This window comes from Diabrotica undecimpunctata, chromosome 6 (genome assembly GCF_040954645.1).
Source record: "Diabrotica undecimpunctata isolate CICGRU chromosome 6, icDiaUnde3, whole genome shotgun sequence".
Classification (NCBI taxonomy): Eukaryota; Metazoa; Arthropoda; class Insecta; order Coleoptera; family Chrysomelidae; genus Diabrotica; species Diabrotica undecimpunctata.
The window spans coordinates 41,535,706-41,556,903 of NC_092808.1; the positions used below are offsets into that span (position 1 = coordinate 41,535,706).

The following is a 21,198-nucleotide window of genomic DNA, read 5'->3' on the forward strand; positions in this document are numbered from 1 at the left end:
ATGCGGGGTTGCAAAATTTGTGGTAGGAAACATAGTACACTTCTACATTTAGATTCACATTCATCGGGGTACAATGAACACAACTGGGAACGAAATACACATGGCAAAGATAGAATACATCCACAGGGTCAACATTCATCACATTCATCAGGGCACAATGAACACAATTGGGAACGAAATACACAAGGTAAAGATAGAACACATCCACATGGTCAAAATTCAGTTCAACTTCAAGGTTCACAACCACTAATACCATGGACACCTAATCAAACTCAGGGTATACATTCACAGGGACAATTTACACATTCTCGAACACTAGAGCCAAATAAGCAAGGGCAAGTTACACATATTCAGGCACATGAGGTACACTTACAGGGACAAAACACAAATTTTAAGGGGCAACATGATTTAGGTGATGGGGTACCTTACTCAGTGTATTTGGGACAGGTTAAGACTAAGGACTATAGCACTATAGAAGATAGGGTACAAGTTAGCAAATGCAATCATACCAACTCAATTCATACAAAAACAGAGATTCTGCTTTCAACAGCATTAGTTTACATGCAAGACAATTTTGGAAACTTTCATGAATGCAGAGCCTTGTTAGATTGTGGGTCTCAATCAAACTTTATTCAAGGTATTACAAAAATTACACGGGCCATGAAAGGTATAATACAATCTAAAACATGTAGTTATAAAGTAAGTGCATTTATGTTAGTTATAGATAAGATATCTGACAATTTACCAGCTTTTAATCTTAATTTAGAAATTATTGACATACCAAAAAACATTATGTTAGCTGATAGCTCTTTTGGAGTTTCAAAACCTGTTGAATTATTGTTAGGTTCATCTATATTTTGGCAATTACTATGTGTAGGGCAAATAAGACTGGGAAAAGACAAACCTATACTTCAGAAAACCAAATTAGGATGGGTGGTATCAGGGCCTGTGAGAACAATTGACAAAGGGGTACATTTTTCGGGTATGGTTTCATGTGACTTTTCTGCACTCAGCTTGAATGAACAGATGGAACAATTTTGGAAAATTGAAGAATTGGATATACATAAAAAATCCTTATCAGTAGAGGATAAATATTGTCAGGAACTGTTCAACTCAACCACAACTAAGGATTTACATGGACGTTATATAGTACAATTACCACTTAGAGAAGATATTACAAAACTGGGGGATTCTTACAGCACAGCAATGAAGAGATTTCAAAACTTGGAGAAGAAACTGAGCAACAATTTGAGTTTGCGAGAGCAGTATCACAAATTCATGGAAGAATATTTGGCATTAGGACACATGACAAAAATAGATGACTGGGAGCTACAGATACAAGGAGATATACCAAAATATTATATACCACATCATGGGATACTAAAGACATCATCTACTACTACCAAGCTTAGGGTAGTCTTCGATGGGTCTGCTAAAACAGACAATAATTTGTCATTGAATGATGTATTAATGGTGGGACCAAGGCTTCAGGAAGATTTATTACACATCTTGCTACGGTTTAGAAAACATAAAGTTGTCGTTGCTTCTGATATTGAAAAGATGTATCGGCAAGTTCTTATTTCTTCAAAACAAAGGGATTTACAAAGAATTTTTTGGAGATTTTCATCGGACCAACCTATAAGCACATACAAATTAAACACAATAACTTATGGTTTAGCACCATCAGCCTTTCTCGCAATAAGATGTATACAACAAGCAGCATATAAACATATGTCAAATTTACATGAAGCTTGTCAAACTATTTTGAGGGATTTTTATGCAGATGATCTATTATCAGGAGGGGACACAATTGAAGAGGTTAGGAAGTTAAAACAGGACATCAGTTTCATTTTGAGCTCAGCAGGATTTCAGCTCAGAAAATGGGTCTCAAATAAACCAGAAGTATTTGAAGGGGATTTACAAAATAATCAACAAGTTGAGCATTATTTGTCTGAAGACATCACTAGTAAAACTTTGGGGTTGTACTGGAATACTCAATTGGACATCTTGCAGTACAATATTAATTTTAATATACAATCTCAGACAACCAAAAGGTCAGTATTATCAATGATTTCTCAAATATTTGACCCTCTGGGTCTTGTGGGACCAGTCATAATCACGGCTAAGGTAATTATGCAATCATTATGGAAGCTCAAATTGGATTGGAATGAGTCATTACCTCAGGATCTTCACACCGCTTGGAACAAATTTAAGGAAACAATTTCAGATTTACACCAAACACAAATTCCAAGACACGTGTTATGCTTACAACCAAAGGACATTGAACTTCACTGCTTCAGTGATGCATCGGAAATTGCATATGGGGTAGCAATTTATGTACGGTCAATAAGTCATGATGGGTTATATCATGTGCATCTACTATGTGCTAAATCAAGAGTAGCTCCGTTAAAGACAATCTCATTACCAAGGTTAGAGTTATGTGGGGCGTTACTCAGCGCAAAACTTGCCAGGGAAGTTATACATACAATGGACATAAGATTTAATAAAGTGCATTTTTGGACAGATTCGACAATTACATTACATTGGATAAAGGGCGAGGCTTCAAAATGGAAAACATTTGTGTCACATCGGGTTTTGGAGATTCAAAATTTGACTAAAACATATGAGTGGCATCACATCCACTCCAAAGAAAATCCAGCCGACATCATATCCAGGGGGATGGAACCAAAATTACTTAAAGATTCTTCACTTTGGTGGAATGGTCCAAAATGGCTAATGGAAGATAAGGAGAAATGGCCTTATTTTAATATAAATGACTTAAGTACTTTGGAAGTGCCAGATAAAAGGCCAGTTAAATTTTCATTAATTGTTACAACATTGTATACAATTTGGGATAGATTTTCAAGTCTTAACAAGTTACAAAAAACCACAGCTTATATTCTGCGATTTATAAACAATTGTAGATTGCCAATAGGTGAACGTAAATGGGGTATACTTACTGTTGATGAAAGGGAGGGCGCACTAAGAATTCAAATCAAAATGGCTCAATTGGAAACATTTGGTTCAGACATTTTGTCAATAAAAAGATTGGGCTCACTATGTAAGACAAGCAGTCTCATCTCATTAAACCCTTTTTTAGATTCAGAAGGTATTTTAAGAGTTGGTGGACGTTTACAAAATTCAGATTTACCATTTTCACAAAAACATCCAATTATCTTACCAAAAAATCATGTGCTCACACGGCTTATCGTTACTTCATATCATCTTAAACATTTACATATGAAACAACAAACTTTATTATCTATTTTACGGCTAAAATTTTGGATTCTTTCAGGGCGTAATACAATCAGACATATTCTGCACAAGTGCATAACATGTTTTAGGGCAAGGCCAGTTACGATAAATAATCTAATGGGTCAATTACCTAGATCACGAGTAGTAGCATCCAGACCTTTCCTTAATTGCGGTATTGATTATGGTGGTCCCTTTCAGTTAAAAACAAGCAACCTAAGAAACTGTAAAATTGTTAAGAGTTACATTTGTATATTCACTTGCTTTACTACTAGGGCAACTCATATTGAATTGGTTTATGAGTTAACTACCGAGTCATTCTTAAACTGTTTTAAACGTTTTGTTGCTAGAAGGGGTCACTGTCAAAACTTGTACTCTGATAATGCTACAAGTTTTGTGGGGGCAAACAATCATTTGAAGGAACTGTACTCATTTATAAGTGATACAAATATCAAGTCAAAGTTTCTCCAGCATTTTGCTGATCACCAAATCAATTGGAAATTCATACCTCCCCACTCTCCTCATTTTGGCGGGGTATGGGAGTCAACTATTAAGTCTGTAAAATATCATTTAAAAAGGGTATTGGGGGAAAACAAATACACATATGATGAGATGTATACTCTCCTGACACAGGTTGAATCATGTTTAAACTCACGACCTCTCTTACCATTATCCAATGATCCACTTGACCTTGGTGTACTCACGCCAGGACATTTTTTAATTGGAGATTCCTTAATGGCTGTACCACAAGAGGATCTCACAGATGTCCATACAAACAAACTCAAGCGATATCATCATCTTACGCAAGTTATTCAACATTTTTGGGCTAGATGGTCGCGAGAATATTTGTCATCTCTTCAGCAACGTACAAAATGGAAAGCAGCAAGTCCTAATATCCAAAGGGGCTCGATGGTTATTCTCAAAGATGACAAACTTCCTCCAATGAAATGGGAACTAGGAAGAGTAGTCGATGTGTATCCGTCAGCGATGGGATAGTGCGCGTTGTGTGTGTTCGTACTGCTCACGGTACATTCAAAAGAGCATGCGCGAAACTATTAGTAACAGATTAGTGACAATTAGCTCGCCCGGTTATATAGTTGTTGACTATTTCGGTCTGTTGAAAGGCATGTGTTACTTCAGCCTTTCAAGGGGGGCGGCATGAACAGTGTAGTTAAGCCGACTCTGTACGCGGCATCTACGCGCCGACTCGTGGCAAGGTGTCATGTCAACGCAGAGAGACAGAATCAAGATGGCGAACAAGAACTGACAGACTTTACCTTTTTTAGTTTTACATTATAAGTTTTAAGTTGTAATATGTATTTTTAAAATAATAAAAACCAAATATACAGTCCACTTAAGTCGTACGGATTTATCATACCCAACTACGGCTATCCACACAAAACAGTACAGAAGATGCATAATATAACAATAATAATTTGTAAATAGATAAATACTTACTTAACCATTTAGACTAATCTCCATGATCCAACGTCCATATATTATCCTAATGTATATCCTAATATCTTAATTTAAACGTCCATTATCCTAATTTAATAACCATAATCTAACGTCCAGAATATGTATATCCCAATATCCTAATTTAAGTGTCCATTTAATTAAAATGAACCGTGAATAGAAACATAAACACATAAAAAAACTAAAAACGCACTTTTCGGGCTTTCTCTGAAAACTTTTTGACAATATCTTTAATGTCCAATATCGCACATACTTCATGTTCTATAGATAACATTGCAGAAAGCAGAAACACATCTTACTACAATTGTTATTTGTTCTACGTAAGCCCGAATGTTTTTTCTCCATTTCATATAATTTTTGATGAGCAGAGTCAACTGTTAATCATTTTTTTTAATGTTGTAGATAGTTTAAACAGTTTTTGAGAATATTTTATATGACCTGCACCAGATTCATGTCTTTTTAAAATAATAGCTAAATGTTGCCAGTCACTTACCCCATTAATTCCACTAAGTAATTGTCGGCTGCTTTCATCACAACAAAACAGTTTACAAGGTGCACAAAAAACACCATTTAGTGATAATGAGTAAAGTAACCACGGGCGATGAATTTGGTCTTGATTAGGTAATGTGCGATAATAATAAGTTTCTAAAAATTTTCTATTATTTGTATCTCTGGGGAAGTTAATTTTTGTAATTTGCTGAGGAAAATTTTCAACAACAAATTTAACTCCACTTGGATTCATATTTGCAGGCCATTTTCCGGGATCATCTGAAACTAAGTATATGCTGGAGCTTCTTACACTGCAATCCAGATTAACTGGAACATTAATTGTTCTGTCTGGGTTGGTGGTTTCAGGTTCAGGCGTTTCAGCATCAGCATTCGAACTATCGCCATTATTGTCATCAAATCACCCGTCTCTATCTGCAGGAATATTCAATTGTTTGGTACTTTTTTCTATGGTTTAAACTTCGCTTGAAGTTGAAGGTCCTAAATTTATATGCTAGTCTTCTATATTTTCATGTATGTTTTGCATCAAAAATGATTCCAGTGCACCGCTAAGTTTTTTTTTCTCCTCAGTTTTCGCCTCTTTTATTTTTCTATATTAAAAACCTGAAAGTCGTTTTCTTTTTCTTTCGGACGTTTTGAAATTATCACCTAATAACGAAGCCGGGCGAATTTAACAAAATAAATCCAAAAACACTGCAAATAAGTTGTCCAAATAATGTTTCTCCACATAATCTGTAGCCGTAATGCGTATACGAATAAAATTGCTCTGATCTCGACGTTACTTCGAAATACAGTACCTACTGTGCAAAAGAAACGGGTACACTACTGTATTTTACAAACAAAATTGTTTATCAAAAGCGTGTCTAAATTCATCGAAGTCTCAACTAAGGCTGAACATAAGACATAATAACCCATCTATAAACATAACCATAGGAACAATATTATAACAGAAACTTTACAACCACTTGCCTAAAGTATTCCCAAAACTGTTTTATGACTGTACCTGCAAAAGGGCGGCAGTTCATACAATAAATAATATTTTCTGACATTTTTTTTAGATTAGGATGAAAAAAAGAAGTATACATGATAAATGAAACGCATTTAAGTATTATCACGTACTGAATAATTAATATTGTTTTGAATATTAGAGTTCACAGAATTATTTGGATCATAACTATTTAATTATTTGAATTTATTTTCGTTTTAAAAAAGTATTATCATCAGTGGACTGCTTTTGGCCGCCCTTATTGTTGGCCGCCTGTGTGCGGTGCACACTTGGCACACATGGTAGCGGCGGCCCTGACAAATATCTATATATATATATATATATATATATATATATATATATATATATATATATATATATATATATAAAAAGAACGCTGAGAGTCTACAAGTAGGCTATGCTAAACCAAGACTAGTTTTTACAACCAAAGAAAAAAGACAAATGGCTTCGTATATTCTGAAGTGTGCCGAAATATATTTTGATCCACTTTCCATGGAGATATGAAAATTGGCTTATCAATGTGCTGTGAAAAGTCTTGGCATCAAAATTACACAGCTGGTCCAGATTGGTTCCAAAATTTTAAACGTACATTTATCTCTAAGAACACCGAAGTCTACGTTATTAGGTCGAACAAGATCTTTTAACAGGACTAAAGTTGGTGTCTTCTTCGAAATATACTGAGGCCTTCTCCAAAAGTACGGATTTGGCGCTTCTCGTATTTGAAATATTGACGAAACAGAAGTCGCGACTGTTCAAAAGCCCAAAAGATAGTAGCTGCCCGAGAGCAAAAGCAAGTAGGTGCTTTCACATTTACTAAGAAAGGTACCCTTTCAACAGTTGCTTGCGTCTATAACGCAGCTGGTAATTTTTTCCCCCGATGTTCGTTTTTCCACGACTTAAATATTCTGATATGTTTGTTCGAGGTGAACCTCCAGATTGCATTGAAGCTGGCAATTTTTCAGAATAAATGACAGACAAATAATTTGTTGCCGTTGTGGACCATTTTATCAAGCATGCTAAAACCACCAAGGAAGAGCCTCGTTTGCAGTGATAAAGAGACGTCATTTTTCTTTTTTTAGAGGGACAGATGGCGCATGTAGTACGTTTGTTAGAAGGTTGATTGACGTTAGTAACTTCCAAAGGAATTTGAATTATCTCGCTAATGAGAAACTTCACCGAGTTTTGCAAAGTAGGCATCGCAAAACGTTTTTCAAGCCATAATCTTGTGAGTTGTTGATAAAGATTTAACATGGTCATGGAAGCCTTTATTGTTATTGGCTTCTGATTATTTCTCGATAAATTATGATTATATATATATATATATAATCCAATAGTTTATACACGCTATGTTGATCATACCATAGAATATACATAACGGCCATCTTCGAGTTTTTTAAGAGCAACTTCGATGACCACACATTTGGTCCAGAGTGTCCACACCACCCTTTGTTTGGTTTTAGTGCAATATTATTTCGGGTTTTTAGTAGTTGGACAAACAACTGAGCCTTTATGCATTGTTGATAAAACTAGAACGGTTTTGTTTTTTTTTTTGGATTTATACGACAATAACGTCTTCTCTCGTTCAAAGCAAAATCATGAATTTTTGATTTCTATGTTTTTAAGATTAATTATTTCAGGGGGTATCTCTCGTTTATTTTGCCGCAATGTACCAATCATTGCAAGGGTGTAAGGAGGCTTCAAAAGAGTATATGCAAGGTTAACTAAAGTGAACCAATTGTCCATTGTGACGTTTCGGTAACTTCCGTAAATAGTTTTAGTCAACTTTTTAACATAGTATTCTCCTAGAGGTTTCCCATTTGTGTGCGTATGTTTGCCGAGCGTATTTGGTACCCACGTCGCAAGTCATCACAATTCTAATTCCGTACTTGGCCAACTTATTCGGAATATACACCCTGACAGGACACCGGCCCCTAACAGCTAATAACTGCTCGTCAATGGTTACATAGCTACCTGGGCGAAAGGAGTCTTTACAATTAAAAATAAATTCATCCCATATTTCCCGGATATGGGCAAACCTATCTAAATATTTTCGTTTAGTTCTTGTGGTTTTATTAACAAACCTAAGATTATGTAGAAGAAAATCAAATCTTTCGCAGCTCATTGTTGCTCTATAAACAAAGCCAGACATTTTGGAATCAAACATCTCTCTACTATGAAGATGATTATCTTTTTGTGTTTCAGAAAATATAAGGAGTCCAACAAGAGCATTTTATTCATTTCTCGTTACGAGAGAATTAGTATGTTTAGCAACTTTAAAATTGTTAGCTTTCAGTCTGATTTGACTATTGGTGTGCAACAGAATTTTTTTGTACATAGAATCATTCATCAAAGACTGAAATACATCTAATGGTGTATAAGCATCTCTTGTCTGTTCATATGGTCCTTGAACAAAATGCAAAATATTCCTTTTTGTAGTAGGTTTCCGAAGATTAGATACAGTACACCAGGGATGACCATTTTTGCCTTTGAGACTTGTAGTCAAATTGGAAGTATGTGGTTTAGATTCGTCCACAATGTCTTCGGTTTCTTGCTCTTCCACTTATTGAAAACTCACGTCTTCATTACCTTTTTCGTTTTGATGAGGCTGAGTTATAATTTGCTGAAGTTAATGTTCACCGAAGAAATCTCATATTGAACTCTACATGAAGTACTAGGCATAGAAATATAAGTATAGTGTTTATTAGACTTTCTTTTTTTTTTTGTTTTAGGACTGCTATGCTCAAAATCGCTGCTCTCGTCACCAGAAAATTCTGACTTGTACTCCGATTCAGACGGACTAAAACAATTTTGCACTCTATCTTGACTCTCTGAATTAGTAAAAGTATCATCATTTGATTGTAGGCTATCATCATTAAATTCACCCATCAATATTTTTTCGGCTTCCAATTCCAATTCCAATCGGGTGAAGGGTCTTTTATCGTTAAATTTCCTAGCCATTTTTTAATTAAATTGTCCGTGAACAAGAAAAGAAAATAATAATACCAAGATAAAAAAACTTACGTTAACACTAACCTTTAAAAAAATACGAAGCAACTGAGATCTTGCGGATAACGACTGCTCAAATAAATTTAACTACACCCTGAATGTACTCAGCAGACTGATTACCGAAGCTACTCCATGATAAAGTGTATCGTGAGCTACTCCAATAACCATGCTTCTGGAATTTGTGCAAGGTTGCCAATTCTTAAAAAAACAATCAGTTTTCGTAAATTTTACGAATGGTTAGTGTTCTAGGGTTAAAAACTATGTGAATAGAGCATAGATAGCATGGATGCATAATAACCCTGAGAAGACAATGACAGTATATGATATACCTGGTGTACTTAAGGAGGCATTACCGCTGGCTTTAAATCCTACAAATATGTATAATAAGTGAATTTAAATCATCTGGTATTTGGCAATTGAATGCTGATATATTTTAAGATAGTGACAATTCACCATCTTATGTTGCTGATCGGCCAAAGAGTGTAGAAAAATTAGAAGCAAACAAACCAATGGAAAATTAAACATTGAATCTTGAAAATCCGGAATTATTAGATTCTGCTCCTGAATTGGGTATCACCCACATTGAAATAATACGTACCATAGAAATTGCCACCGAACCAATCCGAAGTTACTCATGTATTCAAGGCAAGGGAATAAATCTCTGGTGAACCACTGATACTCTCCTCGATTAACTTTTTTATCAATATTAAAAGTAGGCAAATATCGGCGAGACACATTTACAGTACCTACTGCATTCATGTTGTGTCTCTTTAATTTCTCCATCAAAGGTAAACTATTAAACAAATTATCAAAATAAAGAACATGATGCTTGACACGAATATAAGCTGTCAGATAATTGACCACCCGTGCCCCTAAATGTTTTTCTGCTAAATCAGCCTTCTCTGTATACAGACCAAATTATAGACATTAGCCTGATTTATCTGCCAGCATCCACACCTTATAGCCTCGTTTTATGAGTTTTTTTTTTGGCATATACTGCTTCAGTACACTCCGGCCTTTGAACCTTATCATTTATTCGTTAACTGCTACTTGCTGAGATGGATACAAACAATTCGCGTATTTATTAAGTTATAAATCTATCAATGAACGCAGTTTATACAGCTTATCAAATTCGGTGAACCACGAACAGGCATAGCAGAATTATCGTTTACATAAAAATGGCCAAGTAACCAACTAAATCGCTTAAGATTCATCAAACTAGATATGTACGCATCTTGAAGGTCAGGTGCACTGGACCAGTAGTCTTTATAACTAGAATATCGCTTTATACCCATTATTAAGTTTATACCCAAGAATGTTTTTATTCAGTCGACAAAAAGTTTTTACCGTGAGTTGTTTTTATTTGCTCTGCATATAAATTAGTTTGAAATACCAAATGTTCAATAAAATCATCATTTATGAACAACTGAAACAAATTATATGCGGTTGGATTATTTATCAAGCTCTTGAATAAAGTCTGGTACTCCAGGAGAATATGTAAAATTTTCAGAAAAGATATTTCCTGAAAATTCATGATTAGTTGACCATGTTGGAGGTGTATAAGCAAAAACATTATTTTTTCGGTCTAGGAGCTCTATTAATATCTGTTGTCTCCTCTAGTGGCAAGCCAGACTTAGACTTTTCACCTGAACTATCATAAATTTCCTCAACATTTGCCGTTGGAGTTTCAACCGCTTCGTGATCTTCATTTTCAGAATTGTCAACTATCGATTCAAAATCAGATGGTATTGCCTCTACACCTTCATCTATACTATCCAGTTCCGCTTGAAATTCGTCTATCGTCATGTCAATTAGGGTAAAAGGTATATCGTCTTCTCTCAATCTTGACATTTTCCTAGTTAAAAATTAATTTTGTAAAAATCGTATGCAGAGCGGTGGTACGAATATTGTACCACGAGAAAACTTTTGTAGTTTCAATTGCCACATAAACATTATCAATTAGGTTAATTATTACTTACTTAGCAATCTCAACATACGAATTGAACCCAATTATTTTGTAAATACTTCAGTTTTTAGTCATCATCACGTAGCGCTACAACCCTGGGTGGGTCTTGGCTGACTGTACAACTTTTTTCCAATTTGTTCGGTCTTCCATCAACCTAGGGTCAAATAGAATGTTTATTTTCCGGAGATCTGCTTGGATGTTATCTCTACATCGCATACTGGGACGTCCGAGTGGTCTTTTGCCTGTGGGAATCTCCTCCCTTACCAGTTTTACAAGTCTCTCGTTATGCAGTCTGTGCACGTGGCCTGCCCATCTTAGTCGCTGTGATTTAATTTCTTGGACAATATCGGCATCATTGTAGAGTGCTTTTAATTCGATATTGGTTCTAATCTTATACTGGTTTGTGGTGATGTCATGGTAACTTATTAATAAAAAACTGTCGACAAGCTACAGTACACCATGCACTGACAATAAAATAAAAGTTTTGTGACTACAGAGTGCGATAAAATCTGTATCTAAGCATGCCAGTGTGTTTGCCTATTGGCTATTACATTGGTCGAAAAACTGTACAACTGCAATGTAAGCGACAACGATTTAAAAAGCTGCTACATATTTTTAAAAAAAAATTATTACAGCAAAATTAGTGTGTTATTATATTCATTTTTTATCGTAAACGTATGTCTCTTCTTTATTGTTTATATTATTTAGCAATAAACCTAACAATTCAAATCCATTAGGCGATATTCAGAACACACTATATACAAATCTTCACTATATTTAAATATTTTGAAACGTCAAAATAAACTTATTTTAAGTAAAATTGTGGCTTATTCCCAATACAAATAGTAAATTATAGAACTGAAGGTAAAATTAATTAGACTGGATATAAATAGTCCCGACAATAGAAAATGTTTTAAAATTTTCCTTGAAGCGAAATGTGTTCTACTGTTAGAATTGCACAAAATCGTAAATATCTCATCGTGCATCTTGCCGCCCGTTGGCAACTTTATTTCACCCGAAAAGCGTTTTTACCCCATAGATTCGACATAGCACACACTTTTGATTCCATTATATGATGGAGTAGGTGCCGCCAAAGGCGATAAGGTGGACCCTCTGCGACTATTGGAAAATAAATCGGGTTGGCCGTGATTTCGGGAAAACACAATATCGGAGAGTGCGGCGAAAAAGTCTTTGAACTATGTCACAAAGTATATACTCTGGTGAGCGGTCAAAGGAGGTCGGGAATATTGCGAATGAGATCACAAGATATGATTTCGATATTACGAAACGGAAGCCATTAACAAAGAGAATGAAAATAACGACTTCAACAAAGATTTACAGTTGACGCTTGTTTTCAAATCTAGACGGTAACTTTACGACTTTGATGTGCTTTAAACAAAAAAGAATAAACCGCACAAATATTTATAGTATTTTAAATATTTTCCACTTATTTTCCGACAAAATTGATCGGGAGAAAAATGGTTATTTGTTGAACTTTTACGAGTACTATAAGAATTCAACAACTGTATTTTATTTTAGTGTTTCATTTATAGAATATTTATATATTCTAGAAAAATTGTAATTGTACGGGTATGTATATTATAAAACATTCTTCTTCTTCAAGTGCCGTCTCCATCAATGGAGGTTAGCGGTTATGGTGGCAAACGTTTGTCTATCTTCAGCTGTTCTTAAGAGTTCCTCAAATCCAAGTCCTGTCCAGTTTCTGATATTACGTAACCAGGACAATTTTTTTCTTCCAATTCCTCGCTTTCCTTCTATTTTGCCTTTTATTATCAACTGAGGGATGTAGTATTTCTCGTTGCGCAACAAATGCCCTAAATAACTGGTTATGGTCTCAATAGTTCTTTTTCTAAATTGAGTCTCGCTAGTACTTCTTCATTTGTTTTTCGTGCTGTCCAAGGAATTTTTAAAATTCTACGGTACACCCACAGTTCAAATGCCTCGATTCTATTCAGGCTCTTTATTTTTAAAGTCCATGTTTCGACTCCGTAGAGAAGAACAGACCAGATAAAACATTTTACAAGTTTTAATCTCAATTTAATATTTATATGTGTATCGCAGAATAGAACGCGCATCTTAAAGAAACTATCCCTAGCTTGAGCAATTCTCGCTTTAATTTCTTGTTCTGGGTTCAGCTTGCAATTAATCCAACAGCCAAGGTATTTGTATTGGTTTACCTGTTCTAAAATATTCCCATTTATTTTTACAGGTAAGGGGATATTCTGTTTTCTTTGGATCACCATTACTTTTGTTTTTTTTTCGTTGATCTTCATTCCAAACTCTCGACAAGCATCCTTAAGGTGGTCTATAACCCTCTGTAAGTTTGTGTCTGTATCAGCCAGTAGGACAGTGTCATCTGCATATCTTATGCTAGATATTGGTTCTCCATTAATTTTTATTCCTGTGGAAAGGTTTTCCAAGGCTTGCTTGAATAGTAGTTCCGAGTAAAGATTGAACAGCATAGGGGATAGTATGCATCCTTGCCTTACTCCTTTATTTATACTAATATTTCTAGATGTATGATCGTCGATCCTAATCTTGGCACTCTGCCTCCAATATAAGTTCTTAATTAATCGGAGATCTTTGCTATCCAAGTTGATGCTCTGCAAGGAATTTAACATTTTATTATGGTTTAAGCGATCAAATGCCTTTTCAAAGTCTACAAAACATAGAAAGACATCCTTTTGTTGGTCGTAACACTTCTGCAGCAGTACTTGTAATGAAAACAAGGCCTCTCTGGTCCCCATTCCGGCTCTGAATCCAAATTGATCGTATCCAACTTCTTTTTCACACCTTTGGTATACCCTATTGTGAAGTATTTTTAATAGAATTTTAAGCATTTGGCTCATAAGACTTATTAATCTAAAATCTGCGCATCGCCTGGAGTTAGCTTGTTTTGGAATGGGAATAAAAATAGATTCTAACCATTCCTCTGGTATTTCCCCAGTATCGTAGATTGTATTAAACAAAATTACTAACAAATCAATGTTATTACTTTCGATCAATTTAAGTATTTCAGGATAAACTTCATCAGGTCCAGGGCTTTTATTGGTCTTTAATTGTTTAATGGCATATTCCACTTCGACTTTTAGAATTGGTGGGCTTTCAGTGACATTATTTATTGTAATGTCTATTCTTTCATCTCGGAACAGCTGTTGTATAAATTTTTCCCATTCTTCTATTTTATCTTTGGTGTTATGAATTAACTCTCCGTTGTTATTTACCAGTGGGCAATGTTGTTTTTTGTGGATGAATGAAAATTCTTTCACCTTCTTGTACATATTAAAGTAATCATGTCTATGTTCTAATTCTTCTATTTCTTTACATTTTTCTTCGAGCCATTTCTCTTTTGATTCTTTTATTTTCCTTCTTATTTCTGTATTTAATCGTTTGTAATCGCTTGTGTTCTTATTTTTGTATTTCCTCCTTTCGTCTATCATCTTTAGAATAGCTGGTGAATAAAACATTATTTGTTCTTATGTGATTCGATAATAGTTGTGTGTGTATATATATTTCTGTATATCGAGAAAAGGAGTACGACCGTTAATCCAATATAAATTAAGAATCACTCGAAGAGTGGTGGGTTTTTCGGTCAATAGGTGGAGAAAAACTTCATCTATGGTGGCTACTTCATCTATTTATTTGAAGACGTTTCGCTCTCTAATCAGAAAGCATCATCAGTTCATCTAAAAAGAATAATATGAAAAACCAAACATCCATAGAGAGGTCATGTTACCTCAAAAAGACATGTAGCAGTCAATGGTATAATATGTAAAGAAGCTTAAGATATTAGACATTAATAGTTAAGTTGTATAAACAATTAATTCAAACTACATACAGTTTACAATTAAACTCAAACTTAGAACAGCAAAAGACCATGTGGTTATTATACATGTAATTTAAAGAAATATGTTAAAAAAACTTATGTAAAAAATAAGTTATTGCCCAGAACTAACAATATCATAAGATTACACTTCCAATAGTGTAATAGTAATTTATTTAATTTTAGCTTTAGGTAACATTATTGAAGTGATTATAAAAGTTTCCTATAGTAATCATAGAAAAGGTGTAATCAAGTTACCACAAAATACTTCCACGCTTTCCGGAGACACTCGGCAAATGGGAACCCAGTTTGAAGCCACTAAACTATGACGTGAAGAGACAATGTCCTTGAAGTCAAATCATGACAAACAACAAGGCGAGTTACCAACCGCTAATGCAATAAAGCGATAATTTTAAAGATATGATATAGTAGGTAAATAGTAGTAGGTAGTGTTCTGCGACAGATCCTCGAAAAAACAAGTGAATATAACATCGACACCCATCATCTCTTCATAGACTTTGAAAGCGCATATGACAATATAAACCGAGAATTCTTAATAAAAGCAATGAAAGAATTTAATATACCAACACAACTAATAGAACTGATAAAAGAATCTCTAAAAGTAGAAAGTAGAATCCGGATACTAAATGAATTAACGGAAACAATAGATGTGAAAAAGGGACTACGCCAGGGAGACGCTCTATCATGCATCTTGTTCAACATCGTGCTCGAGAAAATACTGAGGGACACAACAGTCAATACACGAGGAACAATCATTAATAAAAGCGTGCAAATACTAGCATTTGCAGATGATGTTGACATAATCGCAAGATCAAGAAGAGAAATGATAGAGGCATACAACCAAATAGAACGAGCTGCACAAAATAGTGGTCTTAAAATCAATCAGACCAAAACAAAATATATGCAGGTAAGAAAAAACGCAGAAATAAGGCAGCCACAAAATATAACCATAGGAGAATACAACATAGAGGAGGTAAAAAACTTTATATACTTGGGATCCCTAGTCACGTCTGATAATAACGTTACGGAGGAAGTGAAGAGGCGAATATTTATTGCAAATAAATGTTACCATGGCTTAATTAGACACCTAAGATCAGATAACGTCACAAGAAAGACAAAATGCCAAATATATAAAACCCTAATAAGACCGGTACTCACATATGGCTCAGAAACCTGGACACTTACTAAAAGAGAGGAAACGTTGTTAGCCACCTTCGAAAGAAAAATCTTGCGACACATATATAAGGGCACAAAAGAAAACGGAATATGGCGAAGACGATACAACTCTGAACTATACAAAATATACCAGAATCCGGATATTATAACATTCATCAAAATAGGACGGCTGCGTTGGATAGGACATGTAGAAAGAATGGAAGAAGGCGAAATACCAAACAAAATATTCAAACAGATGCCAGTAGGAAAAAGAACAAGAGGAAGACCGAAACTGAGATACTTAGAACAAATAGAAAATGATATAACAACCTTAAAAATAAAAAACTGGAGAAAAAAAGCACGAAACAGATCGGAATGGAGAAGAATCCTAGAACAGGCCAAGACCCAAAAAGGGTTGTCGAGCCAGTGATGATGATGATGATAGTAGGTAAAAACCTTGTCTGTACGAACCATTAAATAAAAGAAACAGATGCTTAGAAACACCATATTACTTTCAGGGAATCGCTCAGCTTGGTTGTTCTTGTGGTATTTCTCTATTCAGTTATGTCTGTATGCAACAACTTAAATATGCAATTAATTATTCTCAATAGAATTTTACTGTGGTGTCAAATTAGTGGGGTGGTTTTTCAGTTACTGCATTTTGTAGTTGCACCTTTCCTCTGAATTGTGGTAAATAGCTCAGTAACTGGTTAACATAGCTTACATATAATGATCTCCACCACAGCAATTATTTACCAATCTTTATAACTAACTTACATAGGTACATCAAATTTTCAAATATTAACAAAAATATTTTGGGGCTTAAAAAATTATAATTGGTCTAATTATAATAATGAAACTGACTATTTCATACCCAAACTCACTCTAACTGACAACATTGATATCGACGTCACCCAATTCGTTAACACCATCCACCTTACTGCCAACCATCGAAAATTTAGTTATTTTAGCTAAACAAAAAAGTGTCCTATGGTGAAACTTCTCTCACGAAAATCCTGGGCAGCAGCAAAAGTCTGCTCTAAAAATTTATAGCAGAAACAAATGTGGGAAGATTCTTTTTGCACTAAAAAGAGCAATTGCCAAATCTAGATACACTATTAAATAAAGTAAGAAAACTCCATACACACAATTTATCTCCTCCATAAACGAAAATGCTAGGTCAAGCCAAGTTTGGAAAAAAAATTTAACAAATACAGGACAACAAATTGACATTAAAATTTCCAATCTGTTTTTTAATCAAAATTGTATTATTCATAATCAATAGAAAGCCAAGATTCTGGCAGCAAATTCTGGCTTTGAATTATAAGCACCCCCTCGAAAATTTTAAATAACAAAAGGGGTCGTACGACACTTTGTTAGAAAGGGATTTTAGTCCTCTGTTCAGTAATATAAAGTTTTTTGAGTTTGGTGCAATCATAACTGAGAAAATTGATTTTTACAATAATTAAATTTAATGATCAACTTGACCACCATTATTCACTTATTGACAATAACCGAGGCGATTTTGGAATTTTTATACAACATTTTGTATGACATCGGGGGTTATTTTGTTAATTTCTTCCGTTATCCTATCTTTTAAATCAGCAATATTGCCTGGTTTATTAAAATATACTTTAAAAATAATCAAGTATTTTTGTATCTGCTCTGCTAAACGTTAGGGAAAAAAACTTTAAAGATAATAAAATATTAGTCAAAAAGCTAAATAAACAATTGACATAAATCTAGTAGGCTACTGTCATTAAGGTAATTTAAAGTTACTATAAGAGTCAGTATAATATGTGTACGCGTATTAAATTTAATCATGACTCATTTGTCCGAGACACAAAGAATAGACATTTTAATTATGATTGGTTGTGGTAATAAAAGAAGAACTCAAAAGGAAGTTTGTGAAATGTTTAATAATAAATACACTGGTGAACAAATTTCGATATACTGGTCATGTAAAAGAAGTTTCGTTATACTGGACATGTAAAAAATATTGAATATTGATAAATTTACTGATGAAAAAAAGTTATATGTACTTCTAGAGATTGAGGAAAATCCGCATAAGACAACTCCAGAACTTGCCGCTGTCAATGATGTAAGTAAATTACCCATTTTGGGAGTTTTGCATAAGGAAAAATACCACTCTTACAAAGTTCAGTTGGTTTAGGTAAATGAAGATGATCCTAATAGAAGGCCAGAATTCTGTGAAATGATGGTGGACAGAATGAACGCAGATTTGCAGTTCATAAACAAAATAGTTTTTTTCTGATGAAGCGACGTTTCATTTAAACGGAACGATTAACAAACAGAACTATAGACATTGGAGTAGAGAAAATCCTCACTGGATGTGTGAGACTCACACACAATATCCTAAGAAGGTTAACGTTTGGGCAGGTATTATTAACAATCAAATCATTGGTCCTTATTTTTTTGTCACAGTTGATTGTGCGGTTTATCTAGATTTTTTGATAAACTTTTTAGTGCCTACATTACGAAGATTTTTTCCTGATGTTAATCATCCAAATGAGATAGATCGATCTATTTACTACCAACAAAACCAAGCTCTACCGCATTTTGCACATATAGTAGAAATGATTTAAAAGGTTTTTCCCAATAGGTGGATTGGACGACGTGGAACGATCGAATGGCCGGCTAGATTCCCCGATTTGACTCCTCTTGATTACTTCTTATGGGATTATTTAAAATTTAAAGTTTATTTTAATGGACCAAACAGTATTGCTAATTTAAAAGTTAGGAGACTAAAAGAAATTAACAAAATAAGCCGAGGTCGTACAAAATGTTGTACGAGTTCCAAAATCGCCTCGATTATTGTGAAGAAGTAAATGGGGTTTATTTTGAACATTTAATTTAATTGTAAAGTATATTGAAAAGTACATTCTAAATATGATGTGGTATTATTATCTTCATTTAACCTAAAATTTTGTGATAGAGACATTATCAAAATTTTACATCTTAAAAATCAATTTTCCCAGTTATTATTGCACCAAACTTAAAAAACTTTATACTGCTGAACAGAGGACTAAAATCCCTTTCTAAAAAGGTACCATACGACCCCCTTTGATATTTAAAATTTTCGAGGAGGTGCTTATAATTTAAAGGGGGTGCTGGAAGGGGATAATATTTTTATACTGTAAATTGTACATTTAAAAATAAAAATCGACCTGTTTCAGGTTTTTTTCACATAGTACAAAATATCGCTAAAAATAAATTTATTCCTTGCATATGGACCGCATGGTATAATACCATAGGCCTTTTCCGCAAATTTCCCAATAAACAGCTAACGTCAATAGTATTACCAATAAAAAAAAATTATTAACCTGTCTTTACTCATAATTCTTATGGGCCTATAATATCTCTTACCTGTACCATGTGTAAAATATTTAATTATCAATAAGCGACTTATCTGGTATCTTGACAAACACACAGTTATTCTTAAAAAACAATCTTGCTTTCGAGGACATAGATCAACTCGCGACAATCTTGTCCTTCTTCAGAGTGACATCGCCTTGTCAATAAATAAAAAGAATGAAGTAACGGTTATTATGATAGACATAAAAGGGGCATTCGACACGATTAATCGATAAGTTATAATCGCTAAGCTAAACAATAATAATATCACAGGAAATATATTTAATTTTATACAAATTTTTGGTCTCAAAGGCCTTTAAATTTTCCAGTTATGGTGTGTTCTCTTCTGTTTATACTCAATTCGATGACACTCCTTCAAGTGTTCAATGTTAAGTCATACCTTGATTAACCTCGCCATAAGTGATCTTTGTTTTAATTTACTACCTACCCAATATGTAGTTTAAACGGATGATTTAGTACTATATTGTCGCGGTAGTTCAATATCCACAAATTCCATAAAAACCATACGTTGGATGAAGTTTCTATAGGCCTTCTACTGGACCTATTTAAAAAAGATAAATGTATTTAACACCAGTCTTTAATATTTGTAACGAAACGGCAGATTTTCTTTACATATTTGTTACCGGAAGTAAATATACACAACAATGATACCATTTTAGAGAAAATTTCATGTAACGATAGACGTGGCTCAAAGTATGTGTTTTTTCCTAATGGTAGCAAGGCCGTACCCAGAGAGTGGCCATGGAAGCCATCCCCCTCTCCGAGAATTTAAAAAAATAAGTTTTAAATATTTGCAGTTCAAACGTTTAAATTTTTCTCCAAATGGAGAAAACAATGCCTGACAGGAGACGGCTTGGGAAAAATAGTATTAAACTGAAATCGTGTGTAACTGAAAAAGAAATGTATGTAAAAATCGGCACTGAGAGTTGTGGCGTAATGCGCTTTGAATCAGTCGATACAGTAACAGAAATAAAAAAGCAGTTAGATGTTCTTTCCTAATTCGTATTTTAAACAACTCCTTTTTAACTTGTATCAATGTATCGTCCATCAGAAACAATAGCCAAGAGAAATGAAGTTTTAAAACGAAAACTCCGAAAAAATTTATGATGGGTTGAGCGCCATAAAAGCGTAATCCAGTTCAGATCTGTCATTTTACATAAAATTTAAGCACTAACATCTATCTCAACAAGAAAGGATTCCAAGACTGCTACACTTGCATATACTTGCTTAATAATTCTTTATGCATATCTAAGTTTCTAGTGCCAATGATGTCACTGATTGATATACTAAAATTAACATTGTCACTAAGCCGTCTTCTACAAACAAAATCTCTTAATGCTAACCTGGTGACTAAGGCTGTTTACAATACTATAATATCGACTTTAAAAGATAGAAGATCTATCCCCGAAGAAAATTTTAGTAAGATTGCTTTCTTTGCCATTGTTTTCATCAGTATTAATTTTTAACATTTTTTTATTAAGGTAGACGAATAATAAATTTATTTACCCGCAGAAAAATCGTTCTCCCCTTCCGCAGTAAAATCACTATCCCGTCCTTTCCTGCAGAACA

General features: G+C 34.2%; 1 protein-coding gene across 1 annotated transcript; it reads left to right on the forward strand.

Annotated features, from left to right (window-relative positions):
* On the forward strand, positions 1 to 4,248 carry LOC140444307 (uncharacterized). Its single transcript, XM_072536055.1, has one exon. The coding sequence runs from the start codon at positions 1 to 3 to the stop codon at positions 4,246 to 4,248; it is 4,248 nt and encodes a 1,415-aa protein (XP_072392156.1).
* Positions 4,249 to 21,198: the final 16,950 nt, after the last annotated feature.

Bases quoted from the DNA above. Each gene is read 5' to 3' on its own strand.
- LOC140444307 (XM_072536055.1), top strand. From the start codon at position 1: ATGCGGGGTTGCAAAATTTGTGGTAGGAAACATAGTACACTTCTACAT.